This window comes from Tasmannia lanceolata, unplaced genomic scaffold (genome assembly GCF_043159265.1).
Source record: "Tasmannia lanceolata isolate RefF3 unplaced genomic scaffold, GAP_Taslan_0.1 ptg000003l, whole genome shotgun sequence".
In the NCBI taxonomy this organism is placed as follows: Eukaryota; Viridiplantae; Streptophyta; class Magnoliopsida; order Canellales; family Winteraceae; genus Tasmannia; species Tasmannia lanceolata.
The window spans coordinates 58,345,794-58,365,282 of record NW_027518680.1 but is presented as its reverse complement, the minus strand read 5'-3'; the positions used below and the strand labels follow the sequence as shown (position 1 = coordinate 58,365,282).

The window sequence follows — 19,489 nt, the reverse complement described above, 5'->3', positions numbered from 1 at the left end:
TTATGTTCACACCCCTCATCTTCCCTGGACGGCCCTACTAGTGTAATTTGAGCCGGCTCGGCTCGGCTCGGCTCGTTAAGGATTCGAGCCGAGCTTTTTTCGAGCTTTTTTCGAGCCGAGCTCGAGCGAGCCTCCGAGCCCGAGCCAAAATTGACACCCTTAATGATGGGAGTCCCCTTCATTAACTCTCAAAAGGGCTATATAAAGAAACACACTGTTCCCTACTCACGGGTGTCCTCGATAAAAGATAATGAGTTGTTTTTTGTATTCATGTTGAAATCGTAGAGCACCCGGCCACTCTTTTGGCTCTGGACATGAAGCGAGGAGATGAAAAAGGGATCCATTCCGGCATTCCCTGGGTGTTAGCTGACAACTAAGGTGATCTAACTGGCCACAACTAATAAAGGAGAGAAAGTGTTACTGTCTTGAGTGAGGGGCCGCCTAGGTATGGGACTGGGTTGGGACCTAGCCGGGTATGGCACATTTTTAAAAGGCTTTGCCTAATGCGTTCCATCGGCTCTGGAGCTTTTGTCGTATAGGTAAGATACCTAACATAAAGGCATCAACAAACCACATCCATGGCTAATAACATTGAATGCCGATGACTGGAAAAACAAGAAAATACAGTGATCCCAAGTCAAAGGTAGTTTTATAGAAAACTTGGTTACTTCCCACGCTTTTCATTGGAAAGTGATGCAACTGAACTCACCCGAAGAAAGAAAAAATGCTTTTTTTAGTAGAGAAGCCCTTTCCTTGTGAAAAGGCATTTCGTGATTGTTTGGATATAGAGGAAAATTACAAAAGATTTCCATGGAAATGCTTGCATCAAACTCTGGAAATTTTTTTAGGAGTTTTATCCCTCTTCGAAGCCCTCTCCGCTCTCATTTTTAGGAATCTAGAGAAAGGCTAGAGAAGCTCCTGGACTCATCATAGGAAACATCCCTGTGACAACCTATCATTAGCATGACCTTGACAACAAGGGGTGCCTACAATGTTATAATAAAAATTGGATTTAGGATTGTTCCATGGGTTTTAAGTAATTGTAAGATCATATTGGAAATAATTTCGAATGGTATGACAGGGATCCAAATGTGTCCATGGATCATGCTAACGTTTCTAGAACTAGATCATGCCCATTAAGTTCATAATCGGATTAGGATGGTCCCATCGAACTGTCTAGGTCCATTGATACCCCTAGTAGGCCAATAGTAAGATGTGAGTTCCCTTTCTTAACTCCCAAAAGGACTATATAAAGAAACACACTGTTCCCTTCTCACGTGTGTCCTTGATAAAAGAAAGAGATGGCTTTGGCCATGAAGCGAGGAGATGAAAAAGGGATCCATTCTGCATTAGAGGACAGAAAGTATTACAGTCCTGAGTGGGAGCCCGCCTAGGTATGGGACTGGGTGGGTCCTAGCCTGACATGGTAGAGGTTTAAAAGGCCTTGCATAATTCGTTCCATCAGATTTGGAGATTTTGTCATATTGGTAAGATAACTAACAGAAAGAAATCAGCAAACCACATCCATGTCTAATAACATTGAATGCCGATGACCGGAAAAACAAGAAAATACGGTTAATGGCAAATGATCCTAAGTTGAAAGGTAGTTTGACGGAAAACTTGGTTAGTTACTTCCCACGCTTTTCATTGGAAAGTGATGCAACCGAACTCACCCCAAGAAAGAAAAACACTTTTTAGTAGAGAGGCCCTTTCCGTGTGAAAAAGGCATTTATGCTTTGTTTGATTGTTTGTAGATGGCTGGGAGATCTAGAGAAGAAGAAGTCAAAGGGGAGATTAAAAGCAAATTAAAAGCAAATCAAAAGCAAATCAGTCAACGGGGAGATTGAGAGCAAATCTAACAGACATTGTTTGGTTTTGCCCAAATTTGCCGAAGATTTGCCAGCAAATCTAAAAAGGTGGAGATACGATTTGCCCGAGAATTTCTCCCATTTTTTCTTCGATTTGGAGAAATTTATCGAGGGAGTTTTCACGGTGCCACATCACCAGACAAGGGCCCGAAATCTCCGGTGGTCAAACTCTCCAATTTAGCTAAATTCCCACCAAACAGTTTTCAGCAAATCAATAGAATTACATTCCTTGCTATTATCCTCAAAAAAGGCAACCAAACAGAGCATGACTTGTTTGGATACAGCAGAAAATTAAGAAAGATTTCCATGGAAAATTCTTTAACCAAACTCTGGAAAAAAATTTCCGAGTTTTATCCCTCTTCGAAGTACCCTCCCCGCTCAAAACCCCTGTCCTCTCTCATTTTTAGGGTTAGAAAACACTTTGAAAACTTTTTAGGGTTTCGATTCGAATTCCCTACTCGCAACTGGCCTATAGAACTACCGATTTGCAGTCTTTAATGGCGCAGGTATATACATTCCTTTAATTAACAGTTCTTATAATCTCTAAATCTTCAAGTTTCTATGTTGAAATTCGTAGTTTATCGAAGTTTTTAGTTTCATTTAGCTCTTATTTCATTTTAATTTCTGTTTCGGAGATCTGTTTCTTGCTACAAGTTTTCTGCTTGAGGATTCTTCTACCATTTACTGCAATTTCTTTGAGCCAATTTGTAAAAATTGAATTTAGGGTTTGTGGATGAGAAACTGGTTACCTTTATGCACCCTTAAAGGCTGTTTGGATACATGGATTTTATAATCCAGAAGGATTTTACAAGCTAAAATCTGGATTTTATAAGCTAAAACTTGGATTTTATAAGCTAAAACCTGGAATGTAAAATCTAGGTTTCAGCTTATAAAGTCCAAATTTTGGCTTATAAAATCCAGGTTTTTGTTTGTAAAATCCTGGATTTTACAAGCCTAATTGGCCGTTTGTGAAATCCAGGATTTTACAAATTTTACAAACCTAGATTGTAAAATCCTTGTATCGAAATGGCCAATTAGGGTTTTATACTTTTATTGCCCAATCAAATTAGATTTCCCCATTTGTTACGTTGAATGCTCAGAATCGAGATGGAATTACACTGATGGGAGTTCAAAGTTTGGAAGAAGATTTTTTTTTTTTGTGTGGATTAGGCCATGTTTGGATTGCAAGAAAAACATTTCTAATGGAAATTTTTTCTTGGGATTTTTTTTTTCATATCCACGATCTGGAGGGAAATACTATTATTATGGTTAATTTAGAGGGATATTATCATAAATCGAAGTTTCCTCCAAGTAAAAATTGATTAGGGTTGGTTCATTTTTTGTGTGTAAAAGAAGTAAGAAATTTTAGAAATATTTTCCTTCCCAAACTTTTCCAGGAAAATCCTGCAATCCAAACATGGCCTTAGTTTCAGGATCAATTTAAGTAAATTGCTGTTGCAAATGCTGAATCACTGAAGAGTGACTTCAATTATGAGTTATGTCGATTTTTGGCTTCAATTCAAGGGATTTTACCATTGACTCATACATCCAATGCATTTTAGAGAAGGTGTCATTTCTGGTCTGTTGTCTAACCCTGTTTTCTCGCTGAGAATTCCAAAAATCCATACACATAAGCTGAGGTATCACAAATATGGGAATAAAACCACATAGGAAGAAGATACACATGGGAAAAGGAGAGAAATATCTAATTGAATTCATTAAAAATTGTACAAAACGTACTTTTACAACACATGCTCTTCTATATACCGCAAAACCTTCTTTCTCTCTTCTAACAATTATTAATGATTACGTCTCATATGACTCTCATAGTCTCCTTATGTTAGGGATGGAAAGTTGCTACAAAGACACACAAACATTAACTCTAAAGCAACTTCTTCTAACATCCATTAATTAACTTTCTAAAAAATGAAGAGCGCAAATGATGATAACATGTGAATAAATCTCAACGCTTAATTTCATTTAGAAGTCCCCACTATTTTTACTTAAAACTCTGTTAGGAATAACCTACAATAGCCGACCAAGGTAACTGGTCTTTCTAACTTACCTCAAACGCTAAATTTTAAAATGTTAGTGGGATGCTAAATGTAAATTTAGAAATAAACTAACACAAATAGAAGTCTTAAGCATCACCATGTTCAAAGTTAGCAATGATTCTCAATAATTCCATTAATTGGTAAGATTCATGTGACATATGCCAAGCTCATGTGAGTCATATCAGTTGTGATAATTTTGAGTTCCTTTCATATTGAGAGACCCAAATTTCTTTAGTAGCATCCAAAAACATTACATTATTGCTAAAAATGGGATCTATACTATTCCGAAGCGATGCTATAATTTGGGCATTTTGTTGTCTCCACTCTTTATATGGTGATCTACCGGGAGAAGGTCTATCGTCCGGACCATGCATATGATAAACTACTCTATTAACATATGTAAATTCAGACTGTTCATATATTCTTCAGTTTTTAGATGTCCTCCTAATTTAACCACGGAAGAAGAAGCCCCCATTCAAAATGTTTGTGTTATTGCTAAGTGCTGATGTCTGCACAATAAGTGCATTTCAGTCAATTCACATATATTCTCACATAATTTTCTCCCTTATCTTTCAAAAAGAGAACATATTTTCTCACACAATTTGAATTCTTTCTAATGTGGGTATGATGGTTTCAAGGGGTTTTGTTTTGCATGCATATCATGGACTTTTAGACAAATCCCTCCCGTATTCTCACATCTTTTATTTTGATTGGGTGAGATAGGCTTTTATTTAAAGGAATCGTTAATGTTGGCATCGGTTGCATTTTGTAAACTTGTTAGATTTTTCTACTAGTTACATAGGGTTTGATGGAATTTTTTGTTAATGCTACAGGCAAAACACTCATCACATGCTGCTATGGGGGAACATGGTAAGCTAGATTGGTTGTTTCCTTTTTCCCTAGTTCAGCTCTGTTTTTTGGTGAAAAGCCATTAGAGTATGAAACTTTGAGACCTATGACTCTTTTTCTATGGCTTTGTGGATTGAGCAGAGCACCGTGTCAAAGGTTGTGAGATTTTTGTTGGGGGTTTGGCTCGCAATGTAACAGAAATCAAGATTCGTGAGGTTTGTTTTTTCTTATACTATGTATCAAATCTATAAATTTTGGGTAACACGTCAAAATAATCAAGATATTAAAGCTTTAACATCTAATTGAACTCAATAGGGGCCAAATAGTTATTAAGCTAAAAGCTTGGCCGAGTACGCAATTGAGGGATTTGGCGTTTTGTCTGGTTTAGAACATAATAGAATCGAGAAAAAGTGAACTTGTTTTTTGAGTGCTTGATTGAATGTTTTGAGTTCGAGGTCCAGTCATAGAAACTTGATCAATTTTTGCCATACATCTTGATTAAGTTCGTCAAGTTTCTTTGGCTTTTGAAAATGTCAAGTTAGTCCATTAACTTGATCTTAATTTCGATTGAGTCAGTTTTACTCGGTCAGTTCTTACACTATGTGGTGCAAACCCGGAAGGCTCGCGATTACCACCAGGACTTTAGGAGCTCAATGGGACCAAATCTTCATATCCATACAACCATCCATGACCCATAAACAAGTGAAGAAACATTTAATGGCAAATTTTTCAGCATAAAATGAATGGTAGACAACGAACCATTAATGAAAATACTTCTACTTCAAGCAGTTATTGACATATCAAATAAATAACTCAAGTTGGGATTTAAAGGCTCAAATAAAAGACTTCATTCAATGATTCATTGCTCTCCACAGCAAGAAATAAAGATGTAGGGCCCGAATATTTAATAGAAAACAATAAATGGATTAAAACTTGCTAGGGATAATTTATTAGGGAGGTTCCTAAGGGATTCTGAAGTTAAAAGAGTCCTAAAAGGGGCTGAAAATATGGAAAAATCTCACCATCAAACGCAGCAGTCCTTTCACTTTGAATCGTGCTAACAAAGAGGCCAAGATAATGGGGAAATCCAGTGGTCACGATCCCAAACGCCTAGCAACAACAACTTCTCCAAATATTTGTTGATGAGGAGGATTCGAGAGGAGTAGAGGAGAAGAAAATAGTTGGGGACGAGGAAGAAGAAGAAGATAAAGAGGGTAGGGAGTTGGGAAATTCAAGAAAGGAGAAAGAGATGGGAAATCAAGAGATAGATAGAGTGGGCAACGAGGGCGAGAGAAAAACAAGAGAGACGAGACAGAGAGAATGAGAGAGGCGTGAGAGTGAGAGATAGGTAGGAGGGGGCGAGTGAGAAAAGAGAATAGAGAGAGAGGGACAGAAAGATGGGCGAGATGAGAGATGAACAGAGAGTTAGGGTCAGAGGAGGGGGGTGGGGGGAGAAAAGAATGAAACAGTGAGGAAGAAGAGAAAGAAGAGAAGAATAGGGAGAGATAGATGACAAGAGCGGAGGAAAAGGAAGAAAATAGAGGAAGATCGAAAGGTAGAAGACTCACCACACGTGAGGGTAAGGGGAGGAGAAGACGCCATTGGAGTGTTGGAGAGAAGGGGAGACCAACGGGCAACAGCTCCTTTTTCTTGGATTTTCACAATTCTTCAAAAGCTAGGGCTCTTTTCCCAGGGAAGCAGGAATTTCTACTCAGAATGGGGAATCTCGATTCCCCGAAAATCGATTCGGAAATGAGAATCTTCTCGATTCCCCGTTTTTTGAAAATCTCGTTTCGGAAACGTGGGAAACGCGAATCTGACTCTATGGGAAATTCGATTCCCACTCTATGGGAAATGCGTATCCCACTCTATGGGAACCGCATATCCCACTCTGTGGGAAGCGCGTTTCCTATCTACCCTCCTTGTCTCTCGCTAGTCCTCATCTCTTCCTCTTCTTAGTATTTACATGTAAAGTCATTTAAGTACTTGAGATTTACATATAAATAAGGGAATAACCCCCATTTGAATATATAAAAAATAGTTTAAGACCAAAATCTAAAAAGATAAAAAGTCAACTTTCCAGTTTTAGTACAAAATTCGAAAAAACGGGTTGGGTCAAAATCTTAGCTTCCAAACGATGGGGTATTTTTCCAATTTTAAAAATTCATAAATTCTATCATGTCCAAGCATTAGTAAATCTCAAAAGTCCGGTAAAAAAAATCCCATAATTTGGTTTCTAAATTTTTTTCTTCTTGTCAGGCACCGGTCAACAGACTGGTCAACACAGGCATTTCTGCTGATAATGATTTTCCTTTAAGTAAATATTGGATCTTTTAATAAAAAGTATTTTTTAAATATTTGATTCATATTATTATTTCTTATATATTTTTTTTGTAATTTTTTATTTTTTATTATTTTTTAAATATTTAACTATTAAAAAAAATTCCCTTACCCTTCATGCTTCCCACCTTCTTGAGAGCCTTCGCGGCTCGCTTTCGCTTTCGCTTCCCGCTCTGGCAACCTTGCTTTTCCCTGTATCTCTCTCTCTCTCTCTCTCTCTCACGCACACGCACACGCACACACACACATATATACACACACTAGTAAAAACACTCGTGCGATGCACGGGGCGAGAAAAATATAAATGGTTAATCACTTTCCTATTTGATGCGGTGGAGTATTTCACACTCACGCTTTGACAGGTGGGTCTCACGCACCATCTATAGCCAAACCCATGCATTCGAGTGGAACCCGGAATATTTTGAAAGGTGGTCGAAATCCGTAGTATTATGTACTAAATGAACACGTTTTGTATTAAAAAATAATCGGGTTCGTCAATATTTTGAAAGGCGTCATGAATCCGTAGTATTATGTAATATGTTCACAAAAATCCGTAGTATTATGTAACATATGTACCCAATCCGTAATTTTGCATAGAAAAAACGTCACTATGTTGACTTTGTCCCAGTGTTTAAAAACGCGGTTTCGACGCGGAATGCGGCCGAAGGAAATCCTTGTCGACTCGACGCAGACGCGGTCAAGAACGCGGTTGACGCGGCCAAGTCAGATGAGCCGTAATTTTTTATAAAAATAAATAAATAATTCAAAAAATAGAAATAATGTAAAAATAAGTATTAAAGTATCATTAGTAACTAAATCATTAGTGAAATGGATCATATTTTTCTACAAAAAAAGAATACATTATATTTGACAAAAATGCAAAGAAAAGAGCCTAAGATAGCCCATGATCAAGACATGCATTGTGTTACATTAAATTCAAAATTTTACAAGGGCTTCCGCTCAGACAATTTCTTCTCGATGAATATAAGAGTAGGCACATCAGTAGTGTGGATCATAGCCACTCTCGTAGTGGCTATATGGAAATTGATGGATTCTTTGGTCGGTGTAATTATGGTTATCAATCGAGTTACTCTCAGAATATTCAAGAAATATGCCAAATGTGTTTATATTATGCTGCCATGTATAGCCAATATTCGGATCCATCTCTAGAGCACCATGCAAATCATAAGCGTCAACGTCCCCAGTGTAGTGTTGATACGGATCACGGTCATCATAATCATGTTGATCATCAGATCCAACAAAATATTCATGACCCGCAGCGTCTCCATGCGCATCAGGGTTGGGCTCATCAACACCTTCATTATAAACTGCAAAGTCACCTCCGTCGTCTCCATCACCATCATCATTATCACTAGGCTCATCATTTATGCAATGCTGATGTCTATCAGAACTGTCACTTGACCCACCTTCATTTGTCGGTGACTCCTCACATTCCATCTCTTTTCGTCTACTTGCCTGAACATCTAAAAGTGGTGGTTCCTTCTCAACTAACCATTCCTCAGCATTTTCTTCAGCAAAAATTATATCTAAATCAATTGGACCTTTGGGACACTTCTAACATTTCGTTCTCGCAATCTCAAATTTTAATGGACATACACTAGTTTTTCCATCTTCTTCACTGCAAGCCTGTTTCTCTTCTTTGTATGAATGTGAGCAAATGTACTCCAATTGCACTCACATCCTGAAGATGAGCAAGTTTGGCTTAACACAATCACAGCAATCCTTTGCAATTCAGGATGCTTAGTACCATGTAAACTCCACCACTCCGCTGTATTTAATAAAAACGTAAAAAATAATTATTCATATAAATTTGATAGAATCATATCAAATAGCAATCATATGTTATTTACAATTACATCGTAATAAATTACCTGGGTCCATTGCTGATTTGGATCTCAATGCATCTTCACTCCCAAAATTACCAATAACATCGCGAAACTCCGCAATCTTATAAATAAAAAGAGAATGCATCAGTAATACTACATAAGATACTATTGAATCTAATGAAAGGAATTTATAATGAATAAATTATGTTTGATTGGTAAATATTTATACTTGAATTGATGCGTTCATTCGCTTTGAGGAACTTGGCTCCAAGCGGTTGATGCACTTTAATAACCCTTCCATAATTTCCGGGTGATTGGACATTCTACCACCATACTGAAATATTGGATTTAAATAGTAGCCTGCAAAAGTTAAGTTAATCAGAATTTTCAGATGTTTTTACCAACAAAATTCTCAACATTACATTAGAAAAAACTAGCTTTTATACCTGCTGCATGAAGAGGGTGATGGAGTTGCGCTGCCCATCGCTTGTCAATGATATCCCACAACTTTTTGCATAAGTTTTTCGTTAGTTTTTGTATCTCCTCCTTTGAACGATCGATAGCTTCATATATAAACCCCATAGCAGGTCTTTCTTCCGAATCCACCATTCTTAGCACGGTAACAAGTGGCTGTGTGACTTTGATGATTCGCTGAATATTTTCCCAAAACTTTCGATCTGTTATAATTTGTTCAACCTCTCTTCCATCTGCCAGTTTTGCATAGCGGGATCCATTCCATTCTCTCGAAGCCAACAAGCTTTTCAACCCTGCTTGACACTCATTTATGCTAGAAAGTGATAGGTATGCGGTAGCAAATCGTGTGACAGCGGGCCTAATAATATCTTTTTGACCAGTATGATGTTTCATCCAATTTAGGACTTGTGAATGATTATAAATAAATTTTGTTATCTTTCTTCCTTTCTCAATCCACTCTTTTAATTCTGGCAAGTCTCCTATCTCCTCCAGCATTAAGTCAATGCAATGTGCCGCACAAGGGGCCCAAAAAAGATTTTTTCTTTTCTCCATCAATAGTCTTCCAGCTGCTTTATAGTTCGCTGCATTATCAGTTACAAACTGAACAACATATTTTTCTCCAACTTCTTCAACCACTTTGTCAAATAGTTTGAATAAATATTTTGCGTTCTTCTGCTCACTTGAAGCATCAATGCATTTAAGGAACACTGTCCCTCGAGGACAATATGCCAAAAAGTTTATCAGTGTCCTTCCATTGATGTCTTTCCAACCATCGGCCATAATTGTACATCTCGATCTGTCCCATATTCTTTTAAAGTCATTAACATATTGTCTGACATCTTCAACCTCTGCATCTAATATGGGACCTCCAAGTTCGTATGGAGTTGGTGGATTAACTCCAGGTCCTACTTGTTGCGCTGTTTCTATGGCCGCCCTATAGTATGGATTGGAAGCCGCATGAAATGGCAGTCCGGCAAAATACCATAGTCTTCCCACCACCCTGCCCAACTTCTTCTTCAAGTCTTTCCCCCATGCTGCTCTTAAAGTAGGTTGTCGTGATGGGGGTACAAACGTAAGTGGGTCTAAAGTTCCAGTCCTTGTAGGAACCTCGTGATAAGAGGCTGAACGAAAACCTCTGCCCGTACCTGTGGGCCCTATCGCCGATGGGCCAACATCAGAACTTCGTGCTGCCACAAATGGACCAGCATCAGACCTACGTCTAGGTGCAAATGACGGGTCTGCATCTGACCTACGTGAAGGTCCTGATGATGGGCCAGCTCCATCTCGTGCGATGCGTTGTGCTTCCATTTCCATAAAGAATGTACGTTGACTAGCTTTCCTCGCTGCACGCATATCTCTACTTAGCATGTCTTCTTCTTGTGTGCCTCGTTCTTCAGCAATCTGTTCGTTCACGTTCTTTACTGCTTGTTTCTCCTCTTTATAATTTTCGAGGGCAGCTCTCATTTCTTTCATCACTTGTTCAGGCACGCTTGGACACCCGGCAACGTTGCCATGTAACTTAGCAAGATGATGTTTAAAGCGATTAATCCCACCGGTAGTGATTTTGTTACAATAAATACAACGCACCATTTTTCTCGATGGTGGATTCGACATCGTCCCATGCTCCCATGCAGGATCAAGCGGCATTGAGTGTCACTATATCTAGAAAAGTGTAAAAATAGGAGATGACTGTCATTACTAAAATAAGGGATTAGATTATATGAGGTTCTATATGGTGTAATCCCCTATAGTCCATTATTTTTCAAGAAGTACTATATGGCTTAAAATATAACATGATCCCAACTGTCCATTGGATGAGCCACAATGTAAATGCATTGTGGCCCAAAAATTATTTACATAGGATGATCCCAACCCTCTGATCTATAGAACTTTCCATAATATGCAGTTATCAATAGATTTAGGATCATCTTGTGGCAATCATTTTTTTGGGCACAACCTATTGATGTTTTGACCCAACAAATAGATGGTTTGGATCATCCTATGCGTGAGCCATACAAAAAATATATCAGATTTATTATATTTCAAGAAGTACTGTAAGTGTATGGCTCACATTTAGACCTGGGAAACGGGTGGGTCGGGCCGGGTCAACCCGCGGGTCACCCGCTAATATGCCGCAGATACAGGGATTGTAATAATTATTCTGCCGCAGATATAGGGATTGTAATAATTATTCTGATTTTATAGCATCTGTTTTTTTCGTAATTGTCATAACCTTCTATATCTTATTGGTATTTGTTTTGTAATTTTACAATTTTACAACCATTTTTACGTAAATTTTCATTTAAAACTATATAATTTAGCTATTTTACTTTTTCTGGGTAATGATTACTTTTTTTCGTTTGCTAGCAACAGGTGCGTATCTTTGCACCACCATGGCCACTTGCCGAGAAATTGCCATACGAGAAGCTTGGTAGCAAATTCTTATAAAATAAAAAAAAGATGGAAATATTATCAACAGTTCAACACTACTGTTTCTTATGAGCGAACTCTCACTTTATTAAAAGTATGGTATGGCCCACACTAGGATGATCCAAACCGTCCATTAGATGGGCCATAGCCTAAATATGTTATACTCCAAAAATCATTTCCATAGGATGATCCTAACCCTCCAATCTGAATGTTAGAGGGTTGATCCTAACCCTCTATGGATCGGAGGGTTAGAATCAACAATAAGTATTGAAATAAATTTTTGAGCATAACCTACTTACGTTGTCACCTATCAAATGGACGGCTCAGATGATCAAAGTCATCAAACCAATTAAAATAGATCGGACAGGGGATTATCCAACGGTTTGGATTATCCAACATTAAAAGTTTAATTGCAGCTAACTTTTTCATAGAAAAATGGGTAGCCGCCCAGTACACCTATGCTATGCTATGCTATGCCTGTGTTTAATAAATGGCATTAAATGGGTATGGCTGTAAAAGCAATTTTGAATTTTTTTTCCTTTTTTTTTTTTAGGGAAATGTTATCAGCACTATTGTATTTTGATTCGGGCACTCCTCACTTTATTAAAAGTTATGTACTCCATTTTTTTACTCGGGACAGCCACCTCAAGTGTATCTGTACTTTGTACTTTGTAGCATTTCTTTAACTTAAAGGGGCTGTCCCAAGTAAGAAAAAGGGCCCTCATTTAATGCACTATACCCCATTTTTCTTTCTTGGGACAGCCACCTTCATGTGTTTATGTCTGTTCTTTACAAAGATGGGGGGCTGTCCCAGGTAAGACAGGGCCGGATGTATAATTTCCCTAATAAATACTATATTGTAGGGTTTCATAATTTCATTACCTTACGGTCCTTACCAGATAAGAACTAGAAAAGTCAAAAGAACCTTTCTTCTTCCTCAGTTCCTCCTAACAGAGAAATGAACGAAAACCAGAGAATTTTTCTTCTTCGATTTTTCTTCTTCTGCCGAAAATTTGAAACTTGAAAGCGCAACTAGTAGGAAACCCCGCAAGGAGGGTTTATCATAGGCTTTAGATGTGGGTTTGCTTCCACAAAAAGAAAACAGTGGATGAAGGCAATGGCAAAAGGTTTTTGCACAAGGAACTAAGGGAGATTGAGCTTTTCTTTGGATGAAATGATGAATAGAAATGTGAGACATTCAACACAGATTTATAGGTATGAATCGTATCATTTTTGTTGAATAAATCAAGCACGGATCTTTCTTTTTTTTGTCTTTTTACGCCTTAGATTCAGAAATATGTTTTGGGAAGATCAACCAGTGGGAGAAGTCACGGATCGCCAAGATTCTCCTGCTAGTTGATCCCATCCAAGAGAAAAGTAATATTCGTGTTTGACTCGGCCCGGACTCGCCGAGTCTGCTACTCCAAAATGCGGTCTTCACGAAACCGAGTCGACTCGGCCGAGTTCCGTGCCGAGTCAACGAGTTTTTAAACACTGCTTTGTCCACTTTTTTTATTACAAAAGCATAAAGGAGGGGGGTAGAATTGAAATTATGTGGCTTTAATGGGTGCCTTTGTTAAAAAGCATAAAGGAGGGGTATGATTGAAAATATGTGGGTTGAATGGGTGCCTTTGTTAAAAAAAGTCAAAAAAATTGATGTGTAATTCTATTAGAATTTTGGGAGAAATTCAAATAATTCTCTCATTTTCTCTTTTGCTATATATATATACTAGTAAAAAACCCTGTGCGATGCACGGGTTGACAAAGAACTTTATGGACCACATCATAGGTTGATCCAAACCATCCATGTGATGGAACACAACATAAATAGGTTGTGCCCCAAAATCATTTCCATAGGCTGATCCTAGCCCTCCAATCTATAGAGGTTTCCATAATATGTTGTTCCTCTTAAATCGGATGGTTAAGATCACCCTATAGATTTTTTATTAAAAAAACATAAAGGAGGGGGTAGGATTGAAATTATGTGGCTTTAATGGGTGCCTTTGTTAAAAAGCATAAAGGAGGGGGTAGGATTGAAAATATGTGGGTTGAATGAGTGCCTTTGTTAAAAAAAGTCAAAAAAAGTGATGTGTAATTCTCATAGAATTTTGAAATAATTCAAAAAATTCTCTCCTTATCTCTTCTGCTATATATATATATATATATATATATATATATATATATATATATATATATATATATATATATATATATATATATATATATAGACACACACACACACACACACTTTGCTAGCTTCACTTAATATGAGGTGAAAAGGCCGCCTTGCCCCTAAAACAAAGAAAAAACAATTAAACACATAAGGGCATAATAGGGAAAACAAGCTAAACAAAAGAAATAAGGGCAGAGTGGTGTGTGCAAAGGTGGGCCCTAGATGATGTGGACATCCCCCACATCTAGGATAAACTAATAATGTCAACTAAGTCGAATAAAACCAAAATAAATAAGTGCAAACATAATAAAGTGGTGATCCAACGGTCGGATCACATCACTATGGCAACTCTATTTGACTTTGTTTAATTTGAGAATTTTGATTGAAAATCTTTTACATTACAGATATTACTGAATACACATTTGTTGATTTTGCGGGGAGACTAATGTATTTCTCAATGTATTGCTGCAAAGATATTTGTTTGGTCTTCATTATACAATTAATTAAAATATTTTTCTTGATTTTCTCAAACTTGTATGCTGTGAATGGAGTGGATGATTGTTGCCATATCATCCTCGCTGTTCTATGCAAAGCACTAAGTTAACTAAAGACAATAGTTTTTTCTTGGCTTGTGGTTTACCTTGTAGCTGTTCTCTTCTTACGGAGAAATTGTGGAAGTACGCATGATGAAAGATCACAGTGGCAACTCGAAGGTTTTAACTCTTATGCTTGTTTGAATTAGGCCTTTTATTCACTAGCTTTTCATTTTCTTCTCCAATATTTCTATTTTCTTGGCTGGCGAGCACATTTACAGTTTTCCTGTTTGACCTTACAGGGCTTTTGCTTTGTACGTTTTGCAACAAAAGAGGCCGCTTTTAAAGCCCAGAAAGAAAAGAATGGGTTTACGGTAAAATGAGTAATGCACTAATATAGTTTATTATTCTTGGAATTTTTTTTTTGAATGGCATTGTTCTTAGATTTTTTTTTCATCTGCAAATGCATAGTCTCATTTTTTCAGTTCAATGGCATTTTTAAATGTTGAAGTGGGATGGTGGTTTTTCTGTCATCATTCAAGACTATGATGGAAGTAGGATTTACTTTGTTGCCTAAGAGGAATTCTAATTCCGAGCTGTTATGTTTAACTATAATTTGTAGAGTAATCAAGCTCTTGTTAAAGACATGAAAGATTCTATTACAGCGTGATCTCCAGGATCTGCATGCACAATTATTTCTGCATGCACAATATATATATATATATATATATATATATAGAGAGAGAGAGAGAGAGAGAGAGAGAGAAAATGATTGTGAGCTTGAAGCTCATATAGCTTATATGAGCTTGAGGGCCCAAACACTTGGGTCCCACATTTTTTGTGGTGATCCAAACCATTCATTTGCAAGGCCCCATCATAGATAGGGTGTGTATCAAAAATCAGCTCCATTGGATCATCATAACCCCTCCAAAAGCGGAGGGCAAAAATGGGCAGATTTGTGGCAAACGGTGTCAGTCTATTTTGCCCTCTACTTTTGGATGGGTTAGGATGATCCTATGGAGCTGATTTTTTGTACACACCCTATCTATGTTAGGGCCTTTCAAATGAATGCTTTGGATCATCCTAACAATGTGGGCCCACATGTGGTTGGGCCCTCAAGCTCATATAAGCTATATGAGCTTCAAGCTCACAATCATTTTCCTCATATATATATATATATATATATATATATATATATATATATAGAGAGAGAGAGAGAGAGAGAGAGAGAGAGAGAGAGAGAAGTGTAGCTACACATACGTGTAGCTACACCGACGGCTTAAGATAAAGTGGGCCCCACATTGTTTGGGTGATGCAAACCAGTCATTTGATGGGCCCTCACATAGATAGGGTGTGCCCAAAAAATCAGCTCCATAGGATCATCCCAACCCTACGATTTGTGGAGGCAAAAATGGACGTGTAAACACCTTCACAAATCTGTCCATTTTTGCCTCCACAGTTTGAAGGGTTGGGATCATTCAATGGAGCTGATGTTTTGGGCGCACCCTATCAATGTGAGGGCCTATCAAATGAATGGTTTGGATCACCCAAACAATGCTGGCAAAATTTTGGAAGTAAAAATATTTCCTTTTTTTTTATTGTTAAAATATTTCCTATTTCTTGTACATTTTTCTACTATTAAGTTTTCTTATTTGCTGTTAATTTTTTTTCTGAATTTCCCTACATTCTTGAATATTTGCCTCACCAATTTTCTCATTATATCTGAACTTTAAAACTATTCTTTGTTGGGGGGACCACTTTGAAATCTAATTCTTATTTCTTTCTTCTTCTTGCTTTTCTAATAAGTCAAAACATGTTGTGTGCATGTAATCTATTAAGTGGAAATGTTGCTTTCAAGAATGTCTTAGATATTAATATTCAATAGGCATATTTTAGTAATGCATACCTTATCATCTTGTTGTTGATTGTTTCAGCTGCAAGGGAAAAAGATAGGTGTTTCTCTATCAGCAGATCAAGATTCCTTGTTTTTGGGCAATCTTCGTAAAGGTTAGCAATTTCTTTATTTCGTTCACTAGCAATGCCCGAGCGTTGGTTTCAAATTTCTCTTTTTTTTTTTTGTGTCAAGCCGTTTCTTTTTGGTGTTATTCTAGTTGTCCTCTCAGTTTTTGGTGTTTGATTATGCTTTTATTTACCCATCGGATTATCTTTTTCTTTTGCTCTCTTATGCCTGTCAGATTGGAGTTCTGATGAATTTGAGAAAATGGTTCGACAGGTAATTTATGGTTTATAACTGTAGTCTGTGAAAATGAATTGCAGCTTTTGTTTGGTTCTAATCATAGTTAGCAAAACGTGATTCGGCAAAAAAAAAAAAAAAAAACGGGACGGCAAAAATTCGAGTTTAATACAGTATTGTTTTAAAAAAAAATGTAGTCAATAAAACGGAAACACAAGAAAATGAGTTTAAAATATTGTCATTTACAAAATATGGTGAGGGTAAAATTGGAAATTTGGCCAAAAAACAGTGTTTAAAATTCATTCCGTTTTTTTCATTGTTGAAGGTTCAAATGGAGTATTAAACGGCACACCAATAAATCGTTTTTTTTTTTAATAAAACACCGTTTAAAACGAAGTTTTGCTAACTGTGGTTCTAATGTTCTAATCTACACACTCTTTGCTGCATAGGCCTTTAAAGATGTTGTATCTGTTGATCTTGCAACGGCTGCGAGCAGTGAAGACACATCCACCGGAAAAAGGCAACAAAACCGTGGTTTTGCCTTTGTGCTGTTTTCTTCTCATGCAGTATGTTATCATCTTGGTTTCTATTCTGATTTTCTATTTTATATTGATGGATATATGTTATTTAAAGCAGTCTTTCATGATTTTGTGTGATACTCTTCTTCCTCTTCCATTATGTTTCAGTTTACTTCTCACAGGGTGTGATTTTTTTTATATGACTGTAGATACAATTGACTTAATTTCTGATTTTTGACATCTTTTTTTTTCCTTTGGTTTGGTGACTCACAGAAATTTACACCGAACGTGCATATGTAGCCTTGCAAGCTCGATTATCTCAATTGTCTTCAAACTTTTGATGATGTCTTTCTAATAACCTTCTATTGTGGCCTTAGGAACTCTCCTATTCTATGTTAGTTCGCCCTTGTGTACACAGTGAATGTTATCCGCATGAGAATGTTTTGTGAATTCTCATGTTATATGAAGCTTTGCTTTTAACTCAAGTATGTTGCAATGTTGTGACCACTCTCTCAATGATTCAAAATCCTGATTTTCGTCTCTATAATAACTTATAATTTTGTCAACCTCAATTCATGACTTTGCTTCCTATTGGTGTTCCTTTGTTGATCGCGATAAAAAAATGCTCTCCCTTTCTATCTTAGTTCATCCTTATGTACAAATAGGATGTTATCGAATGATAATGGTTCATGAATTCTCATGTTATATGAACTTTTGGTTTTTAAATCAAGTCTGTTCTAATATTATGTTCATTCTCTTGATGATTCAAATATCCTGATCTCAATCTCAATAGTATGTTCATTCTCTTGATGATTCAAATATCCTGATCTCAATCTCAATAGTATGTTCATTCTCTTGATGATTCAAATATCCTGATCTCAATCTCAATAGTATGTTCATTCTCTTGATGATTCAAATATCCTGATCTCAATCTCAATAGTAAGTTATTATCTGGTCAATGTCAAATTATGGCATAGTTTCCTATTGGTGTTCGATGGCTGATCACACTAACATTTTACCGTTCTATTACTACTGGCTTTATTCTTTCTTTAGCTGCTTTGTTTGTTTAATTTCTCATCTATTTACCTTGGTAGCTTCATTTTACCTCTGTGTTTCGAAACCTATCCACTTTATGAGCTGGGTTCGACTAAAGAGGAGATCTTTGGTGATCTCCGTTGATTTCTTCTTTTTGTGGTTCACCTTGGTTTAGTTAGCAATCTGCATTTAGATCTTAGATCATTGATTGAGACTTGAGTTTCTACCTAGAATCTTTCCTTTTGTGGTAATTACTGTGGAATTGGCAGTACAGCTATATTGATGAATACTCAAAAGTGTCAACAAGTTGAAATCCATTCTATTAAAACAATCAATTACTTATACATAAAAAATCCGAAGACTTTTGAAATTAAAATTGGGTTTTGTTAAAATGTCGAGTAACATATTTCAGGTTTATCATGTTCTCCATAACCTATGATTTGGCCGACACTTCGAATTTATCGCCGATTCACCTGTCCTGCCGTATCTGACACGGCATACGTGTCCACACTCCTTTGGAAACTTTTAGTTGTATTGCTGGAAGTGCAAGACTTAATGTGGGGGTGTGGACATGTTTTTGTACCGTGTCAAGTGTGACGTTCTGTTTTTTTTTATTGAATATTGTGTTTCCCTCGTTTAGACAACTTGTATCCATGCCGAAAGTGGACACACGAATCCATATCCACAAATCATGATTACATATACTTTGTATTTTAGCCGTGTCCCCGTTTCTAAAGTTTGGGGCTTTGCCATGTCCAACACTCCGTGTCCGTGTCCACAAATCATAGCCCATAACAAATTACAACATCTGTATCATTTAAAAAGAAAAAAGAAAAGAAAATCTAACTTCCTTTAATGGGAAATGGTTAGAAGAGTGAAAGGTTGTTGCTGCATTTCTCCGAGTTACTACTCATTATAGGGAATAAAAAAACTCTAGTCCGATGAGTGTGTCCTGATTTATTTGATGCATATCAAGATCCATGATGTAATCACTCAAGATCTTAATAATCTTCTCGGCGTATTTTCAATAGGAGGAACTTTGTCCGGACTATGCTATGGAGAGATTTCCTCTGATATCAATTCTCAAAGCTACAATATGAAGTTCTAAAGAGAATACCTTTTGTCAACAAGTCTGCCAAGAGAGTAGTTTTATCTGGACTATGGTAAAGCAGGA

At 37.0% G+C, this 19,489-nt stretch overlaps 2 protein-coding genes across 3 annotated transcripts in view; one reads left to right on the top strand and one right to left on the bottom strand.

Annotated features, from left to right (window-relative positions):
* Window positions 1–2,219: 2,219 nt before the first annotated feature.
* The window catches only part of LOC143856833 (uncharacterized), a 40,202-nt gene continuing 22,932 nt past the window's right edge, over window positions 2,220–19,489 (top strand). The window contains exons 1-8 of one of the 2 annotated variants that reach the window (XM_077367134.1): window positions 2,220–2,374; window positions 4,756–4,792; window positions 4,913–4,986; window positions 14,683–14,748; window positions 14,871–14,942; window positions 16,503–16,575; window positions 16,764–16,801; window positions 17,212–17,328. In XM_077367134.1, coding sequence (XP_077223249.1) covers window positions 2,366–2,374; window positions 4,756–4,792; window positions 4,913–4,986; window positions 14,683–14,748; window positions 14,871–14,942; window positions 16,503–16,575; window positions 16,764–16,801; window positions 17,212–17,328 — 486 coding nt within the window. In that variant the 5' untranslated portion in view covers window positions 2,220–2,365. The remainder of the gene's footprint in view (window positions 2,375–4,755; window positions 4,793–4,912; window positions 4,987–14,682; window positions 14,749–14,870; window positions 14,943–16,502; window positions 16,576–16,763; window positions 16,802–17,211; window positions 17,329–19,489) is intronic. The other variant, XM_077367132.1, reaches the window with a different exon arrangement.
* Window positions 8,111–11,079, bottom strand: LOC143858837 (uncharacterized). The gene is made up of 5 exons (XM_077369550.1): window positions 9,405–11,079; window positions 9,188–9,318; window positions 9,004–9,079; window positions 8,811–8,900; window positions 8,111–8,658 (listed from the first exon to the last, which is right to left on the bottom strand). Exons 1-5 carry the CDS (start codon window positions 11,077–11,079, stop codon window positions 8,111–8,113), a joined length of 2,520 nt encoding a protein of 839 aa, XP_077225665.1.

Bases quoted from the DNA above. Each gene is read 5' to 3' on its own strand.
- LOC143858837 (XM_077369550.1), bottom strand. From the start codon at position 11,079: ATGCCGCTTGATCCTGCATGGGAGCATGGGACGATGTCGAATCCACCA. The intron at 9,080-9,187 runs GTATAAATATTT...TTTATTTATAAG, and splicing joins GAATGAACGCATCAATTCAA to ATTGCGGAGTTTCGCGATGT. The intron at 8,659-8,810 runs GTGAGTGCAATT...CAATTGATTTAG, and splicing joins AACTTGCTCATCTTCAGGAT to ATATAATTTTTGCTGAAGAA.